The sequence below is a fragment of the Tursiops truncatus genome, chromosome 6 (genome assembly GCF_011762595.2).
Source record: "Tursiops truncatus isolate mTurTru1 chromosome 6, mTurTru1.mat.Y, whole genome shotgun sequence".
Taxonomy (NCBI): domain Eukaryota; kingdom Metazoa; phylum Chordata; class Mammalia; order Artiodactyla; family Delphinidae; genus Tursiops; species Tursiops truncatus.
This window is the reverse complement of record NC_047039.1, coordinates 76,736,722-76,756,478: the sequence shown is the minus strand read 5'-3', so window position 1 is coordinate 76,756,478 and position 19,757 is coordinate 76,736,722. Positions and strand designations below refer to the sequence as shown.

Below are 19,757 nucleotides of genomic sequence, written 5' to 3'. Positions count from 1 at the left end.
GCGGGTTCCTAGTGGACTTCAGAAGGTCCTGGGACCCCTCTAAAATTGTATGCAGAGTGGGTCAGTGCTCTTACATAGTGCTGAGGAGAGATCATAACATGCATTAAATTCTCCAAAGGGGTTCCTGGCCCAGAAAAGTCTAAGCACTTTTCATCTACTTCAGAGGTCAAAATGGTGCGTCACCATCATTTTCTCAATAAGACACCAAAGTAAGGAGGTTGGGTGTCTTTGGTCATATAGTTAATTAACAGAGGTGGAGATTTAGATCATGTCTTTCTGAGGGACCCTGTTGCCATTCCTATAACATTTCTAAAATTATGTTCACATTTAGAACTTATTTAAAAGTAGTTATGACAGCCATCACTTTATTTAATGTAAGGGGGTGTCTTTATCTTTTTCTTTTCTAGCTGTTGTACTTCACTAGTTTATTGGCAGAGGTAGGACCAGATCCTAGTTACGGACCACCCATCCCTTCACTCTTTTCTAAGACGACACTCAGCAGTATAGAGAGCAAGGAGGAAATAAGGTGTGAGGCTTGCTTTGGGGAATACTTCACTCTTGGCCTGTTTCTGAAATTTTATTTTTTTGAATGTCACAGCGTCTCCCAGTGGCTCTTGAGGACCGTGGCACTGTGGGTGTGGGGGGGAAAGGGGACAATGATAGAAAGAACATGGGTTTTGGACAAAGGCAGCCCCCAGTGGAGTTCTGGCTGCACAGGCAAGATTTCTCATCCTTCTGTAAAGTGGTGATGGTGGCTGTCTGCAGGGTGAGGGTTTAGGGACTGCAAATGGGAAGTCGTCAGACATACCGTAGCAAGCCTTTAGGAAAGTCCTCCCTGACAACAGTAGATGCGTCGTTAGTCACCGTCAACGTAGTTACTTGTGGTTTCCTTTTTAAAAAATGTGTGAGGCTGTTGTGGAGGTGAGGGCTCACATGACCGGTGACCATTCCTAATGATTCTTAGTGTGTCAGCATAACAAAACCCATCCCAGCCTCTTAGGAACTCGATCAGTCTCACGGTGCTCGAATTCATCAAAGGTAAACAGGGACCAGGAGGAGGTGTTTTCGCCTAAATGTTGTTGACCTGACTCATGTCAAGGAATTGCCTGGAGATAAAGGATAAAACTGAAATGCATCACCTGAAATCTCAATATTAAGGCGCAGCGGAAAACATTAAGTTTTCTTAAGTGGTTGCCTCAGTAGATTTTTCTTCTGGCAGAATTTAAAACTCTGTGCTTAAAAACGTAGATCTTCTGGGAAAACCAGCATCACTGCCACGAGAAGGGTGACCCCCTGAAGGAAGGAAAGCACTGGCAGCTTCTTGCTTGTCGGGAGTGGCGTGTTCCTGTGCCAGGTGAGGTGTCTGCTCGCTGTGGGGCCGGAGCTTGCCAGGCGGATGTCAGGACCTGTGCGTGACCAGAGAATGTTCAGGTCTTACCTCCCTGAGATCTCAGTGAGGATAGGGCATCTTTAAACAAACAGAAAGCAGGTAGAGGCTATTTTCTCCCTCCACAAACTTTTTTAGGCTTCATTTTGTGTTCTGTAATTAGAAACCTTAATGCCCACCCTTTGGAGCAGATTTTGTAAACTTTTATTTTCCTTTTGGCCTGATCATCATCTTCAGTATTCCCTCTAGAACACAGTAAGCAATAAACTTTGTGTCTCGGTCTTTCTGATGAGGAGAGATGGGTTAAGTGGCGTCCGATATCCAGATACCACAGTCAAGTCCTGACCCAGTGCTTTCTAGTTTCAGGACCTTTTCTTGCAGTAGAAGCATCTCATCGGGGGCTGGAGAATGAAGAGCACTTCGAAAACATGCTTCTAGAAAAGGTTTGAAATACAAATTTGATTTTGGCTGTGACCACGGTCCTGATTAGGGGAATGAAGGTGTTACGAGGTCATTTAAAGATTATTTTTAAACAGTTATATTTGTTATGAGCTCCAAAATTTTTTATTGGTTTTATTTTGTTTTACCTGGAGAAGGAGGGTGGAAGGGCAAGCTGTGGCTGTAGAGAGTCGATGCCGAAGGCATTTTGTGGTTTAGTACTTCTTCCAGCCCAAATACTCACTGGGTGTGTATGTCTGGCTCCGTTTTATTCCGAGTATCCTCCTGTGTCGCCCGTCTGCGCCCGACAGTGCCAAGTTCTTAGATCGAGGTGCAAGAACACCCTGTTTCTTTGTTTTTTTCACATATTTTGCCTTTAAACAATATGAAAAATAGACATGTATCCTTTAGGCCTGCTTCACAGCCAGTCTTCCAAGATGTGATTTCCACATTTCCACATGTCTCCACTTGCTTCCACTCTTCACTGTTGACAAGTGGGGATCGTTAATCGTACAGGTTAAAAATGCATTTGTCACACAGAATACTTGAATGACCAGCTGGACTGCAGCACGAAGTACCACACAGGGTGATGGCTTAATTGGTACCAGGTGTGGATGAGAGGCGCAGAGATGTGATGGGGTGCGTCCTTACCTCATTGTTTTAATGTTCACCGAGAAGTTAATTGTCAGTGTAGAGTGCGCTAGCAAATTAGGTTCCCACTGCCTTAGTGTAACTGAGGATAAATGAGGTGTCATGAGTTTCCAATCTGTACCTCTGACACAGACACTTTTCCTGTGAGGAGGACACCATTCCCAAGGGGAATTAGCATGGCAGCTAAAGAAATCCATTTGAATAATGTGTATTATTTTCGCATTAGGGAAACCTGTCTCGCTTTTGCTGTCTCCATGAACGGGTTTTCCTTTCACATTTGCTGCTGGTGGCTTCAAGGTTTAGACTCGGTTGGCAGAAGAATTGCTTTGAGGTCTCAGGATAGATGAAGGATACATGAATACTCCTATAAAGGGTTTTGGCCACACTGACAATGTAAACATGCTTTCTTTTATATATTCTGGAGTTTACCTTCCAAGATACCTCTGTATACATGAACAACCATTCCTGTTAAATTGCCAAAGAAAAGTAAAATTCTTGGAACAAGACTTTAAAGACTATTTTTTATTCATATTAAAGCAGCTGAGTCTCTTTACCTTGGTCTTGAGGGGGTGGGTGTTCAGAGCATGAAATAGAAACATGATTGTCTAGAATGGTCAGAACAAAGGTGGTACAGGGTCCAACTCTTGACATTTTCTTCCGATTCGACTGAATGCTCTTTGAAGTTCAAAAGACTCTTCTGCTTACATGGTAAGTTCTTATATGAAGGTATGGTTCAGTACTTGTGTGTTTGCATGTTTATTTTTACTTTAAGAGAATACGCTGTCCAGTTCTACCCACTGGGTTCACATTGCCACCAACTCTCTAGTTAACATGTGCCCACTCAGCAGGGAACGGTTCTGGTGTGTGTTTTTATAAAACATGGTTCACCTATTTGGGAAATGGTGCTCTGGATCTGACCACTCAAGGAGTGCACACCAGGTGTAATATTGGAAGACCTCCTACTTTTTCTTTTCTCTTCTGAGCAGCTTTTCTGCTCAGTCTTGTACCTGTTCTTTTTTTTTTAATATATAAATTTATTTATTTATTTTTGGCTGTGTTGGGTCCCCGCCTCTGTGCGAGGGCTCCCCCCAGCTGCGGCGAGCGGGGGCCACCCCCCATCGCAGTGCACGGGCCCCTCCTTCCACGGAGCACAGGCTCCAGACACGCAGGCCCAGCAGCTGTGGCCCACGGGCCCAGCCGCTCTGCGGCATGTGGGACCCCCCCAGACCAGGGCCCGAACCCGCGTCCCCCGCATTGGCAGGCAGACTCTCAACCACTGCGCCACCAGGGAAGCCCTTGTACCTGTTCTTAACCATCACATCACTGTTAGTGCAGGAAGTGACCCTCAGGAAGCACAGGGTAACTACAGTGAACGATTTGTCTGTTGTCAGTGCAGTTGCCCACTGAGGTTTTAGGTTCTCAGATATTTCAGATTTTAAGAGGGATGGGTCCCTTCTTGTGGTTCATAACGTTTTCTCTGTTCTTACACCTCATCAAGTCATTTCATGTGTAGTCTCATATATATAAATGGAGAGAAAAGCATGCCTGTTGGGCTAACAGGTCTTTTGGACACTCTGTCTCTGGTACTGAACATTTCAGAGGTCTCTTGTTTTCTTCAGAGACTTGTCTGGTCTGCCTCTCCCCTTATCGTTTTACTTGGCTCTATTCCCGTCAACGTGTGCAACTTGTTAGGTGCAGAAAATCATCATGGTTTTCAAATTTTAGCTTGTTTTGAAGACATAATGGGCTTTTAGATCTTGATATGCTCAGATTTGTAATATCCCCCATGGGCTGTATAAGACTTGTACTTTGAGTTCTTGTAGAAGACATAAGGTAAATAAGATGATTTTGTTTGGTTCTTAAGAAAATTTTTAAACAAAGGAAAACTTATATACAGTCTGGAAATCCCAGTTCTCAGAACATTTGTAGAAGTCTGCCCAATAGTTACAGCGTTTGAAAAAGTCTGGGAGATGATTAACTTTTACCAGCTGCAAGGTGAAATAAAACATCAAGTTTCTTGGCTAGAATTAGAGTATAGCAGTCAGTGTGGTAACACTAATTCTCATGTTGATTAAAAAACTCTGGCAAATAAAAATTTGAAAGGGGAATTTTACTTGATGAACGCTGTTTGGTCGATACATATCTTTCAAGATATGGACTCTGGGAAGAGAAGGCTGCAGCAGCAAATAGGTCTGTGGAACCACTATTCTTGGTGGTCGATGTGGCATGAAGCCAGTGCTGTGAGTACCTGGGCTGCTTTGTTGCTCTCTGCTGGGGTCTCTGTTAGTGTGCACCTTGGGCAGGATTCATGAGTGGAAAGCCAGGAACTCGGGACTGTTTTCAGGTCATTTAAAAGTAGGCTGTAAAATGTTCTTTTTTTTTTTTTTAAATGTTCACAATTTTGTTATGGTGGGCCTCTAACCAAGTAAATCAAGATGTGTCTGTGATTAGGAGGTGGGGGCAATCAGAGATAGCATGCAGTAGGCATTATTATGTCACATTAGAATATTAAGCTCAATAGGTTAAAGAGCCAATGTGACTTTTAAATGGGAAGTATTTGGGGGTCAAGTATTTGGGTCCAAGTATTTGATGTGTATAAACTGAGTTTAAAAATCACTTCTTCCGGGAGCACAGGCGAGTTGCCTTAATGGATAGTGCTTCTTGACTTTAGGCAAATTGCCTTCCCCTCTGAACATCCTCTAGATAAACTGAGGAGGGTGAAGAGGCTGGATATGTGTTAAGGTTGCTTTGGCGTCTTGAGAAGTTTGGTCCTAATTATCTTCAGTGTTTAGAATGCATGACTTTTTCAGTAACTTAAAGCGAAGCAACCTCAGTTTTATTCTTTCACAAACAGGCTTTTAATCAACATTTAAATGTTGATTAAATATTAAATTTTAACGTTAAATTTGAGTCTGTCTTCTCCTCGTTCAAATCTAACAAATCAAGGTAAAACCCTAAATTTTGAAGGATCCAAAGGATATTCAGTCAGTACGCATTCTCAAAATATGTGTAAAGTGGCTCAGAACAACCATCAGAATGACTGTATTCCACTTCTGAGCCCTGAGGAACATAAGACGGTACGTGAGAACAAAACGCAGCATGAGGGAAGAAGACTTAATGGTATTAGGAGACGTCCAGTACTACCCATGTAGTCACTTTTGGATTTCTGGGGAGCAAGTGAGGTAGCCAAGAGGATTAGGGTCACCTAGGCAGTAGTTAAGCAAGACTGTTTTTGTTGCCAACAGCAAATGAAGTCCATTAGGCTGGAACTATTTGCTTAAGTCAAGAACAACAATGAAAGCAGTGTCAGGGCTGGAGGATGTCAGGGACAATTACACACAGCAAGCAAGTTTCATGGGAACAAGGGTAAAAGAAAGTGGTTCGTCTTTGTTGGGGCTGCAGCGTGAGCCAGGCACCCCCTGACTCTGGACTGTGGCTCTCCCAGGCCTCTGCCGCCCATACTCTTTGCTGCCTTGTTTTGAATCAGTTGTACAGCATCAAAGGTATGATGAGACATTTCGTTTTGTAACTTGTCTCAATCTTCCATCTGAATGGAGCCAATTTTCAGATAAGCAAGGGTGCTAATTATCAGCCCCATCTAAATTTAGAAGAACTTTCAGAGCTTTGCAAAACGCATTCAGATTACAGGCCTCACTAAAGCTGCTCAAACGGGAATTTAACTTCTGATATGGAGACGCAGAAGCCTCAAAGCTTGACGGGCTCACAGGTCCAGCCAGAGAAACGTTATTGTTTCTAGCAGAAATTGCATTGTTCCTAATAGGCGTGTCGTTTACTTTTATGTTCACAGTACCACTTGACATTCAAAAAATCAGATCATTAAAAAGCTGTCTTTGGATGGCTGAGTGGTTTGGATGCCCCCTGCTAATTACAGCAGGAGGGCTACACAGGGGACCCCGGGGAAAGAGACTTTTAAATTGTGAGTGGACACCGACTCTATGCTACATTCTGCTGGGCAAGTGGGTAGATGTCAAGTTGAATATGATACAGCCTTGACCTTAATGTAGCTGGTCTGAGTCTGGAGGAGGAGACTTGGGGGCTGACATAATCTAGAAGACAGACAGGTGTGTATGGACACTTTTTCCACATGAGCTCAAGCTGCTTCTCCCCTCCCCAGCATGTAAGCACTTTGCAGTTTTGTTAAGTCTCCTGCGACCTGTCAGGCTGTGGGTCTGGGTCAGAGGGGTTAGTTTTTAGCAGATATTTACCAATGTAATTAGTTCAGGGATCCAGCCAGCTCACCTTTCAGCCCCACACTGAGCTCAAGACGTTATTCTGAGCTTCTCTATATTGAATTGCCTTGGTCCCTCCCTGCTGCTTTTATGTAAGCCTCCTGGCATTTGTGCAGCTTGAACGGTCGTGAATGAGAGCTCAGCTGCTTCAGAGGCAGCCTCTGAAGTGGGCAAAGAGGCTTCAGAATGCCTTCTGATTCCCACTTTTGATTTCCTCCTGTGTGTGGTTGAGCTGAGAACGTTCCCATGGTGGGGTTCACGGTTTTCACGGGGGAGTTTTGAGAGCCAGCCACCTGGCTAATTTCCTTGGGCTGGTTAGGAACGAAGACCCATCCATGGCCTCTAAAAATGGACCATTAAAGATTTGCTCATGGTACGTAACTATTGCTTTAGAGATGGTCTAACTTAAAGGTTTCCCCAGGCCCCTTCTATTTTATATCGTGGCAGAGAAAGGTAGCATTACTGTTTGTTGGCCCTGGACTCCCCGACTTAGTTCTTCAACATCTTTCAGAAATGGAGGTTATCTGGGCTTTGAGAAAGAAAGTTTTTGCACAGCCCATTCAGCATTGTTCAAGGCAGTAACACACCACTGAACAAATTGCCCCCTTGCGTATGCTAATCCCGCACTTAAAAGAACTCATTGTAACATGTTCTGATGCTTTAGCCCCGAGGGGAGATGGGAATTGAAGGGATGTCACATCGTGTCATGTGACCCTCAAATATCTAAAATGCCTGTTTTCTTTGGGTCAACAGTTCATACTCAGCACATGTGAATGAAAGTATCCTGTGTGGTTTGTGGAAAAGATTAGTCCTTGTTCCCGCTTTTGTGTGTGGGAGCTGGCCTTGCTGTTGAAGATTCACTGGCTGGAATTCCTGCTTTGGGTCTTAAATTTCAGTGCTCTTGGCAAGGAACACCAAATCTTATTTTCAACAATAAATTAGAAGAACTCAAAAGAGTTCCTTCATTGTGACTGTGGAAAATGTGATTTGCCTTTTAGGAAACCATGCTGTTAATCCCACCCGTTCTCTTTGTGTCTTTTTAGAGAGGCACACATTGACTCTTACAGTCACAGAATATGTCTAATAGAGTGATCTCAGGTTTTGCTCATAGGCCATTCTTATTCCTGACCAGGGAGTCTCAGTGGGAAAGAATGAAAACACATCCGCATATGAACAGCAGGCTCCCATTTCTCTAACAGCAAACAGAACAGAAGAACATTTCAAGTGAGCAGGGCCTGGAGGATCCACCAGGCTTTGGACGGCTTGAGTGCATAGTCAGGGTCTCCCTTTTAAGTGCCTAAATCTCTATAAATGTTTGCCATCAAAGTCTTCAGATGAGACGAATTAAATGGAATGAAAGGCCATGTAGGCATCACCTTTCTAAACCAGCTATCACATCCAGGTGGGGTTTTCATGTGTACAAGGAGACCTGGGAAGAAATCTTTGATTAATTTTTTTTGTCTTGCAGAGTAACTCCCTCTTGGTCCCAGACAGTCTAAGAGGCACAGATAAACGCAGAAATGGACCTGAGTTTTCCAATGACATCAAAAAAAGAAAGGTGGACGATAAGGACTCCAGCCACTATGTAAGTAAATAAAGGACTTGAAATAATACTGGTTTGCTTCCTTGCTCAGCTTCTAAGTGAGTATACAAAGGACCTCTAAGATCTTAGTGACAATTTCACATCCCTTAAAATAATAGTATCGGGCTTCCCTGGTGGTGCAGTGGTTGAGAGTCCGCCTGCCGATGCGGGGGACACAGGTTCATGCCCCGGTCTGGGAAGATCCCACATTCTGCAGAGCAGCCGGGCCCATGAGCCATGGCCGCTGAGCCTGCACGTCCGGAGGCTGTGTTCCACAATGGGAGAGGCCACAACAGTGAGAGGCCCGCATACCGCAAAAAAAAAAAAAATAATAATAGTATCAAGAGGATAGATTCTTACATTGTAGGATATTATTTCCATCTTGAGCTGTAAATTATGCATCTGCCAGGCTTAGTATTAAATTTTAGGCTTTCTGCCGTAGTTACTCATGAGAGGGAATACAAAATTGTAGGGCTGGCTTCGTGGTGTGCAGCCTGTGCAGCTGCACTGACCCTGGTCTTGCAGGGGCCCTGCCTCACCATTGGTTTCATGCTGTGCTCTCCACCTTCTTCAAATTCTCAATTCTGAGGCTAGGGCCTGCATTTTCATTTTGTCCTAGACCTTGCAAATTTGGTAGCCTGTCCTGCTAAAATAACAAGGGCAAGAATTCGGTGTCACCAACTTACCTTTTTGAATGCCATTCTGGTAATATATTCAAGCTCTTATCATGTCTTAAGGCAGAGTTCGTCCTCTTCCACAGGGAGCAGTGTAGTGATAAAAGTCCATGGTAAAAAAAAAAAACCTGGAAGAAACACTGGGGGTATCTCGTTCAAACCCTACAGATGAGATCACACGACTGGATGTGAGGACTCTTGACTTAGATGTAGCTAAAACCACATTCATGAGGAGAGCAAACCAAGCCAAATGGCCATTGGTTCTGGTCTCGGCGTCATAAACATTGCAGCTGACAGATGCCTGGCTGGCTGCTGTGCAGGCTGTGCGGAGATTTCCGCGCGAGACCTCTGTCTTCTGCTGGCTGGCGCAAGCCAATGGCTAACTGTGGGTAACATTTCTTGGGCAACATCTCAAGTTAGCGTCAGGTACTGTGTGCTTCTACGTGGCTTGTTTCATTTAACTCTGAAAACAACCCTGTGAGTTTTGTATCATCCCTCCATTTCATTGATAAGGGAAGTGAAGCACAGAGCTTTTAAGTGATTTGCCCAAGGTCAGAATTAGCGGCACAGCCTGGAGACAGTCAGACTCCAGGATCCATGCTCTTCATCACCATGTTAGGATTCCCAAAGCGAGAGCCTAGGATTGGATATTTTGCCAGAGGTCCTCAAATTGGTCCATACTTTGTACCATAATAACATCCCAAGAACTCAAGTTGTTGATCTCCCCACCACAGCCCAAGCCTTTTTAGCACATATTTACCCCTTATCTTTTGCCCAGAGCCAGTATCCCACACAAGTACGTTTATATATGGCATCAACTGTTAATAAGCTAGTCAAGAAAGTCCACGACATACAGAAATTTGCAAATTTGCCAATGATAGAATTCCGAGTTGCTCTGTAGATAAGTTATTTAGTAGTGAGGGATCTAGAATCCATAGCTCTGCATGACTTTTTTGTAACCTGTTTGTACTAGGTATGTCTAGTTGTGTAGGTAGCTGAGGGTGATATATTGAGATGATGTTGGAGAACCTGGGGCAAAGGACTCAGACCTTAGATGTTTGATGACAGGTGTATACTGTACCGTGAAGGTTTATATTTGCAGAAGGGTCCAGTACAAAGCTAAGATTTAAATTTCACACTACTTAAGGACTCACTGCACAGTTCCGTTATAATAAATTAGTTATTTGCTACCTTTTGCCAGTTTGGTCTGTACATTACATTAACTATTTCTATACTGGGTTTTTTTTTTTTCCTAAAGGGAATCCCCTTTGGCTTATACTTAGTCACCACCACTCTGGGTTTCTTTCTTTTTTTTTTTTTTAATCAGTGGTTTTTTTTGTTCGTTTTTGTTTTGTTTTGTTTTTTGGCTAGACCATGTGGCATGTGGGATCTTAGTTCCCCAACCAGGGATCAAATCCATGCCCCCTGCAGTGGAAGTGCGGAGTCCTAACCACCGGACCACCAGGGAATTCCCGCACCCTGGGTTTCTTAACACCCGACAATGTTTGTGCTTTTCTGTGGGCTTTACTAAGAGAAAGTAAATTTTCTTTAGTATTAATTTTTTCTTTATTGCATGAAAATATTTCTTTCAATAGCCTGTTATTTTTAAGTACCCAGGCTTCCTCATTGGTTGTAATCTTTTGTTATTGCTAGTGAATTTCATGGTGCCTTTATAACGATGACTAAAGGTATATCTAGTAACACATTACTGAAGAAAGTAAATTGGGTCTCCCACACTTACTGCTTTAGGTATGGCTAGATAAAACATTTAAGACATGAATTTAGAGTTGAGGGTACCTTTCTAGCTGGACTTGGGGGCCACAAAAAGCTAATGGGTGACACCTGCACTTGTACTAATATGTCTCAAACATTATTTGTGTATTCTTATTTGACAGTGACATCAGTAAAAGAATTGTGTAGATCATAAGCCGGGGGCCTGCTCCTTTTTGAGAACAGGACCCATTGCGATAACTTATTTTTCCGTATGTCCATATTGTATTACTCTGTACTAAAAGACATATAAGGCCTTTTGGCTAAGAAAGTAGACTTCTTCAGCCTGCCCTGAATTTGATTTAGGAGTGATCACGTTAAATTGAACAGCTTTTCTGAAGCTTTTTGAAACTCAGTGCGTGCAACCTTGGAGTTTCCTCTGATTAGCCAATTTTATGGCTTCATGTCAAGACATTAAAAGCCCTAATGTAGGATGCCAGGGCCCTCCAGATACTGCCATCCTATCTTCCTTCCATCTCAAGAATATTCCAAGCTGATTGCTAAAGAGCTTTATTCTTATCATGAGGTTAGATCTTGGTACATTATCCCAACCACTAGCCAGCTTTGTTGTTTGTAGTTTTTTGTTTCCTTTATTTAATTTTTTGTAGTAACTAGTAACCCCATGGGAACAGGGTTCAAGTTTGTCTTTATAATTATGAATTGTCCATGAACACTAGAATTGATTGGCAGCCTTCAAGGTGATACACAAAAAAATCAATGACGTGAAATTGTGTTCTTTTTAGTTTGTTTGTTTGTTTTTTGCGGTACGCGGGCCTCTCACTGTTGTGGCCTCTCCCGTTGCGGAGCACAGGCTCCAGACGCGCAGGCCCAGCGGCCATGGCTCACGGGTCCAGCCACTCCGCGGCATGTGGGATCTTCCCGGACCGGGGCACGAACCCGTGTCCCCTGCATCGGCAGGCGGACTCTCAACCACTGCACCACCAGGGAAGCCCGAAATTGTGTTCTTAATTTGAAATCCAGTGGGGAAAGATCTCTGAGATAAGGATACGCAGATTTCAGATTATAAGAGAGATTCAGCTGCTGCAAGCATTTATTGAGCCCTTACTGTGTGCCAAGTTTTACAGCTTGCCATCACCTGTTGTATACACATTGTGATTGTTTAGCTGGTGTGCTGCTGCAGCAGAGTTTCCTGCCTGGGTCTTTGCACGTCCCCAGGTCAGATGCGAAGGGGAGACGGTGGTATTAATTACCAGGACTGGCATTCTGGAAGGGAGCCCAGGTCATTTGCTAGTCTGTCTGCTACCAAGAGCTACAGAAAGTTAAGTGAGCCTCAAACCCTTTAGTAAATGGCATTAAAATTTCTTTTTTTTCAGGACAGCGATGGTGACAAAAGTGATGACAACTTAGTTGTGGATGTGTCTAATGAGGTAACCATTCTCTTTATCAAACTTTATTTTCAGAGTGACTTGTGAGAGAAAGGAAGTGGAACCACCATATTTTGGTCTTTTGCAACTTTACACGTTAAGGATTTAATGGTTGTTCGTGGATGGAACAATAAGTGTCTAAAACCGACACAAACTTTTGTTTCCTTTAAAAAAAAAAATCTGTTTCCCTAACCATTTTGGATTCCTAAGTTGGTATCTGGTGCTCCTTTCGGTCCCGTGCCCTCTGGGCAAAGTATCTGAGCATGAGGGAAGATACGATTATTTCTAGATTTGTTTCTTTATGGTGTCTTCATGGGTGCACTCGCAAACACCATCCTATTCACTGTAATAGCAGTATTAGGTGCACACCCTCAAATCCCCCAAATCTGAAGGACTTTCAGGGCTCTCCTTTAATTTGGCGAATTGGTGTGGAAAGATCCGTCCATTCTAAGTGAAATCACGAGCCCTTTGCTTGTGCTTGTTGAGGACCCCTCGTCTCCACGAGCAAGCCCCGCCCACTCACCCAGGGAAAATGGGATCGACAAAAACCGTCTGCTAAAGAAAGACGCCTCCAGCAGCCCGGCATCCACCGCCTCCTCGGGAAGTTCCACTTCTTTGAAATCCAAAGAAATGAGCTTGGTAGGTCATAAGAACTGTCACTTGCCTATTTAGCAGTTTAGTTTTATCAGGGAACCAGAGGTTCCCTAAAGTATTTGAAATGTGGGGTTTTTACTAATTGAGAGTTACATTTTTAAGGGTTTAAAAGTGAAGCTCATCATTCTGCTTTCTGTCCCCATGGTGATTACTTTTGCCCTCTGGGTCGTCTATTTTGGGCCATGATTAGAGAGAGATAACAAGCTTCCATGCCCATTTCCTTCTTACTTGGGGGATATGTTCCTGGCATAGGCTCAACTTCCTAGTTGGCAAATGGTTCAAATGCCTTAGGTCCTAAGGAGTCCTCATTTTCTTAAGCGGTACACTTCCCCTGGTTTTAGACTGACCCACCCTGTTGGGTCATGTTGTGATTGGGTTGCTGGGCAGATGGTGATGTACTCAAGGCGGCACCAGGGGAAGCCTGGAACTCGGGGGGGGATGTGGGTACATCAGGCCAATTCATGCTTTCAGTCATTCAACAAACATCGTGGAGTATCTCATCTCTTCACTCACCATAACTGCACCATAACAACCCTGCAGTTAATCCCTACATAGTCCCTCAAGGCATTATCCCATTTCACTGATGGGGAGGGAAGCTGGAGGAATTTGCCAAGTTTGCACAGCTCGTCAGATCCAAGGCCAGAGGGAGCTGGGGTCTCTCTAACCCATGTTCTTTGCTACCCCAGAGTGCTTCTCAGACTATGATTAAAGGGACACGAAGGGTTAAGATGCAGAAGAAGATGCCCTGTGACCCTGTTACTCTCTTGACTCCTGAAGGCCCCTGCACTAGTGGGTCCACTCTGGTTACGTTGGCAAATGGGTGCAGCTGCTGAATGCCAAAGAGTTATTTTTTTAGGCACATCTCTCAAAATGATAGGACTAGGTCTAGGGCTTTTGCCCCTGAGATGCCAGTTTGCTTCTCATCAAATTGATGGCTCCGCTGCCTCTCACTGTTAGTCTCAATCCCACTGCCATTACGCAGCAAAGGTAGAAAGGGGGTCCTCCCTGTGATATTCTCGATGACCGGGGCAGTCGCTTCTGAGTGACCGGGAACTTTCCTCTGGGTGGTCATCCTTCAAACTTGGCCAAGATCCAAAGTCCACAAGCCTGATGAAAAAATACTTTTTAAAATAAAATCTGCGGAGGAAGGAGTGTGATCATGTTCTGTGTCTCTAGCTAGAGTTTTAATTCTGGCAGGAAGAGGAAAGGTCAACATTTCTCCCTCACAAGTTAATGCTGTCAACATTGTGTGGATTTATGAAAATTGGCTGCGGGAGTAGCTAGAAGGTGCCCAGTGTCCCAGCTGCTGTTGTGATAAATTGTGTAATATGGCTTGGATTAAAAATAATACTCATTTAATTTGTTTAATGATACCAGCATGAAAAAGCCAGCACGCCTGTTCTGAAATCCAGCACACCGACACCTCGGAGTGACATGCCAACGCCGGGCACCAGCGCCACTCCAGGACTGCGTCCAGGCCTCGGCAAGCCTCCAGCCATGGACCCCCTCGTTAACCAAGCGGGTAGGGCATTGCCTCTTGTGGGCTGTGTTTTGTTTTTCCCTTTCCCAACTTGATTCGTCAGTTCAGCTCTCATGCAGTTTCCTCGTGAATATGAGATGCACTTTCTGCCCCCCCTCCCTCCTTCCTATCTCTGAAAAGCCATGATAAGAAACAGATGTTTGTCCTTGGGTTTCAGCAGCTGCACCCTGTTCAGTCTCTGACTGTTTACATTTGGCTTTTCTTTTATTTCCAAATAATCCAAATCCCAGGGACTTCAATAAAGTTTCTGATAATTATTCCGCATGTAAGCTCCTTACCAAACTATCATTGTGTGTCTGAGTTTGCTAATATTGACTGAAACAGCCTGTCTGACCGGCCCAAGTGTGCTTCTTGCTTGCTTTAGTTGGCCAGTGTTCTGCCGGTATATCCCTCAGGAATCACGGTCTCTCCTTCAGGAGAAATTGGGAGGGTTTCACTGGGACCCCAGCCCCTGAATAAACTCATAACTTTTAACTTTATCTTCCTCCCTGGCAAAGGAAAAATGTAACACTCTGGGCCCAGAGGAAGAGAGGCCCCAGAATATTCCCCCTAAACCTGTGCTCTGGTTTACATAAATCCAGGATCAGGTTTTCATTTGGAATTGGTAGCAGGTAATGGAAAATTTGGGCTGAAGGAGAAATCTTGGATTTTATCAAGAGAACCTTCTTTGGAGTTTAAGTCAACAGGTAGTGCCTGTGCCTTGGTTAGCCTTCTGTGAATTGGGTACAGTGATGCTGCTTAATCTCCCTGGTTCGCAGTGTTGCCCAGTGTACCGACCAAGGAGGAAATATGTGGGCAGTTCTTCCCCCGGGGTCCATTCTTTCCTCGAGATGAATTCAGCTCCAGGGAAGAAGGGACCCTGTGTAGGATTTGGAGTCGGTACCCCTCTGCTCCCCCCAGCCTTCTCTCCTCCTTCCCTATAATGAAAGGCACTGAAGAGGACCCTGGAACTGATGGTCAGGCTGGACCTGAGCGGCCAGGTGAGTCACGTGCAGCTTGTGCTTCCTTGCAGCGGCCGGCCTGAGGACGCCCCTGGCGGTGCCGGGTCCGTACCCTGCGCCTTTCGGGATGGTGCCCCACGCGGGCATGAACGGCGAGCTGACCAGTCCCAGCGCCGCCTACGCCAGCCTCCACAACATGTCGCCGCAGATGAGCGCGGCCGCAGCCGCGGCCGCCGTGGTGGCCTACGGGCGCTCCCCGATGGTAGGGATGGCGGGGATGGCAGGCAGGCAGCCGTGGGTGGGCGCAGGCGGGCGGGCGGGACCCAAGGAGCGGCCAGCGGCCTGCAGTCCCCACGCCTGCAGACAAAGACCCAGTGTCCTCGCTGCGCCCGCCTCCCTCTTGTCCGCCTTCATCGGCATGCCGCTTCATTAAGTTAAGGCCAAATGCTTTTTGTTTTACTGTTTTTGTGGATGAAAAAAGGCAGTGTTTAGGAGCTACTTCAGCGGTTCAGGGGACATCTGGTTTTCTCCCACCAAAGTAGATTTTTTTTTTTTTTTGGAAGGCGATGAAATGACTCAAGTAGCTCACAGAAGCCTTTTCATTCGTTTCTTGAAGTTGTTTGTTTTTTTTTTTTTTCTCTTTAATTCTTAGAAAAAAATATTTGAGGAGCTGTAATTTTCTCATTCCATGCTTATATTATTCTTTAAACCCAACAGCGTGACTTAGGTGTAAGAAGTGATCTCAGCTCAACAGGGAGAAACATAAAGGGACTGAAACCGTGGGGCAGGTTCTCCTTCTTGTCCTACCTTCTCCCACTGTGTAAATGGCCTCATGTTTGACCAGGAAGAGACAGAACTGCATGTGAAGGGGAAAATTGACTGTGTAGTCCTTAACTGCATCAGGAAAAGGGACTAGATTGTAACTCATAGCAGATGAAAGTCCCTAAATCATTTCTGTTGGCTGTTTGAAACATGTCACGTGCATTTCTCTCCTCTCCCTTCTTCATTACCTCCAATAACTTGGGGTGATAGTAAAGTTCATTGTTTTTTCCCTTATGTTGTACTACTAGGAAAGGCTGTGCAGTGGAGGGCGAGATAATTTAAAGCAAAGGGGACAGCTGAGGGACTAGGTACCTTCGTTAGGGTGCACAAAATAGAGCGTCCATGCGTGAATTTCTAAGCAATGACTTAGACCAGTGGTATGAAACGGGGTGATTTTGCCCCCTAGGGACATTTGGTCATATCTGGAGACACTTTTGTTTATTAGAACTGGGGGATGCTGTTGGCACTGAGAGGGTAGAGGCCACGGATGCTGCTAATTATCCCGCCATTCCCAGGCCGGCCCCCAACCGAGAACTATCTGACCTAACACGTCGATAGTGCCGCAGTTGATAGGTTGTCCTGACTCAGCGTATTGCTCTTTGTACTTGTTTGGACAGGTAGGACATCCTAAGTCCACAGGGCGTATTTACCACGGGAAGCTGGTTCTCGATGCACGGATCAATCACACACCTTCCTACTTACCACAAAAGAGGGTCTTGTGGTATTTAGAGGCGGCTGTATTATTTTTTTGCATTATGCTCGTTCTTTTGAGAAATGCTAGCGCATGTCCCTGTTTCTGTTTCTGTTGCTTTGGGGATTTCTGAGTTTCTAGTGAAAAGTCTTTAGAGGTGTCACAAAGTGCCTACCCTGCATAAACTGAGTGTGCGATGCCTTATTCTGTTTCCAGGTTGGGTTTGATCCTCCCCCTCACATGCGTGTACCTACGATCCCTCCAAACCTGGCAGGAATCCCCGGGGGGAAGCCGTAAGTACCTCTAACTCTTCGGTTTTACTGTAAAGGCGGTTACTTAGTCATGGGTATCAGCAGACTCGAATTCCAAAGGGAGCACAGGCTTGGGCGTTTCCAAGGAGATTTCTAGTGTCTTTTCCTGAGGAGTGCTAACACTTGCTATAAATAGGCACCTGGTAGGTGTCACGCCTCTGTCTTCTCACTGTGGATGATGTCATGCATTTAGTTATTTCTGGAGAGAAGCTGTTGGGGACGGGGGCGAGGAGGGAGGCGAGAGCCAGGGGCGGTTGGTCCTCCTTGCTTGACCCTTCCCCAGAAAGCTGCTTGGCTTTGCCATTTGGTTAGGGGGTAGCTGCTGGAGATTTTCCACAGGACTGTGTTGTGGGCAATAAGCTGTCACAAACTTGAAATCTCAGAAATGGGAAACGTGCTGTTTCTTTACCCGGCTCAGTGCCACCTTTTCCTTATTTTGGTCGAAACGGGAGTTCCGTGAAAGGTACATTCTGTTGGATGCCAACATCGGGGGTTGACCACCCCCCCTCCCCAGGAACCCCAAGTAAAGTTTTGCTGGGTGCCTTCCTCTGAGAGATTATAAAGTGCAACGTGGCTTTGGAGAGGAAGCAGGAGAGGTAGGTTAAAGGGCAAAAGAGCCTTCAGAATTTAAAAAGCCCCGTTGGTTATTCTTCCAGGGTCACTTAAAATCACCTGTTTTCCATAATATTGGTATCAGAAACATGATTTCAAAGAATTCCTAAAGTTCTCAATTTTTGTACAAAACAAACCTGAGGGCTTCCCTGGTGGCGCAGTGGTTGAGAGTCTGCCTGCCGATGCAGGGGACGTGGGTTCGTGCCCCGGTCCGGGAGGATCCCGTGAGCCATGGCCGCTGAGCCTTCACGTCCAGAGCCTGCGCGTCCAGAGCCTGTGCTCCGCAATGGGAGAGGCCACAGCAGTGAGAGGCCCGTGTACCGCAAAAAAAAAAACAACAAAAAACACCCAAAGTAAAACAAACCTGAAATGTGAGAGTCTGTCTTACTTCTCAGCAAATACTCTCTTCCCCTAGGATAGAAGATGGCAAAGCCAGTTCCAACTCATTGATTTTTCCAAATAGAGGTACATGTCACAGGCCTTCAGGTTTTTTTTTTTTTTTTTGGTTATACCTTCTACCTCCGAGTGGTTTCTTTCAGCTATTACTCATGCATCTGTTGCATATTGCATTATTTTGAGTGGTCCGTTCAACTACCTGGTCATCCTTCTGTGGTTTTTATTGCAGCCTTGCATCAGACAAACCAATAGCATGAGGAAAGATGGAATTCCTTACCCCGTCATCTGCTTTTAGAAAGCAGATTCCCATTGCTCCTCTTTCCCTGCGTTATAATATCTGTTTCACGGTAATTTGACTCATGATGAAATGAAGCTTTGGTTTATACTAGGAGCTAGTAGCAATGTTAGGAATTTGTGGTGACATCTAGGCCCAGGGAAGAGCAGGACGGGGAGGTGGGGCGGCATCGCATATCCTTTCTTAGCTGGTAGATCTTTTCCGATTGAATACTTGTGAACTACTATGTTGTGTTTTCTTGGGAATGCCCCCCCTGTGTCCAGCCTGGAATGCCACAGGGCACTTATGGGTATTTCTTACCTGTGGTTTTGCTGGCAGTGTAGCTAGCTGTTGTGTGTCCCACTGTCTGGTGGGTGGATAAAGGGCAAATGGGGACTTCCCTAGCAGTCCAGTGTTAAGATTCCGCGCTTCAGTGCAGGGGGCAGAGTTTCGATCCCTGGTCGGAGAATTAAGATCCCAAATGCCGCAAGTTGTGGCCAAAAAATAAAGAAGAAAACGAGCAACCAGTTAATGTTGAGCCAAGATGCAGTAATTAACAGTAACTGATGAATCTTCAGGGAAATAATAGGTAGCTAAGGCCAAGTTCAGCGAACCATTAGGGAAAGCCAGTTTCAGGAGTCAGAGCTGTGGGGAGTTTCCAGCTGCCAAGCCCCCCCGCCCCGCCCCGAATGTGGAATATGAGGCAGAGGGCATGGGGTGAGCAGAGCTGAGAGCCACAGAGCTGGTCCTCAGGGCTGGTGTGGGGGGGAGGGTTAACTTAGACCCAGTTCCTAACAACTGTGTGTGCAGTTAGATACAGTTTACACCTTCAGTGGATGACAGTACTGGTGTCACGCTTCCTGGAGCCAAAATAGTCATGTCTTTGACTTGTGAGAACCTTGGATTTCTTTGTGTTCACAGCTGCGTAGGCTAGGACCACGATAGTGGGCAGAGAGGCAAAGTTGTGAGACTCAGGTATGACGGTGCTTTTCTCCCCTTGGTCAAAACGGGCACTGGGCTGTGGATCTGAGGGGTCGCTGCTTTCCAAAACAGTTAAAACATTTTTTTGGATTCTCTTTCAAGTTTAAGGTGAGCCATATCATGGGAGGAAGATTGAGTAAATTGGTATCAGAGGGAAAAATGAACTTGCCCATGGTCTGGGACCTGGGCTGCGTACACAGTCTTAGTCCCCATATTAATCCGTTAATTAGTATGAGAGGACGTACTGTTTTCATCGTTCAGTAAAGTGATACCGCCTGAGGTGGTCTTCTCAAACTGGCTATGATGGCAGCAGACCAGTTTTTTCCCAACATGACAAAGATTGAGACTCTTATAACAGACAAATACAGATGGATAGGGGAAAAAAAGATACAGAATAC

General features: G+C 45.2%; 1 protein-coding gene across 5 annotated transcripts in view; it reads left to right on the top strand.

Annotated features, from left to right (window-relative positions):
• The window catches only part of LOC101332338 (transducin-like enhancer protein 1), an 89,958-nt gene that overhangs the window by 49,442 nt on the left and 20,759 nt on the right, over positions 1 to 19,757 (top strand). For 2 of the 5 annotated variants that reach the window (XM_019948927.3, XM_019948926.3), the window contains exons 9-16: positions 1,249 to 1,354; positions 1,748 to 1,830; positions 8,195 to 8,311; positions 12,087 to 12,140; positions 12,624 to 12,776; positions 14,169 to 14,313; positions 15,344 to 15,534; positions 17,002 to 17,078. In XM_019948927.3, coding sequence (XP_019804486.1) covers positions 1,249 to 1,354; positions 1,748 to 1,830; positions 8,195 to 8,311; positions 12,087 to 12,140; positions 12,624 to 12,776; positions 14,169 to 14,313; positions 15,344 to 15,534; positions 17,002 to 17,078 — 926 coding nt within the window. The remainder of the gene's footprint in view (positions 1 to 1,248; positions 1,355 to 1,747; positions 1,831 to 8,194; positions 8,312 to 12,086; positions 12,141 to 12,623; positions 12,777 to 14,168; positions 14,314 to 15,343; positions 15,535 to 17,001; positions 17,079 to 19,757) is intronic. The other 3 variants (XM_019948929.3, XM_019948930.3, XM_019948928.3) reach the window with 2 other exon arrangements.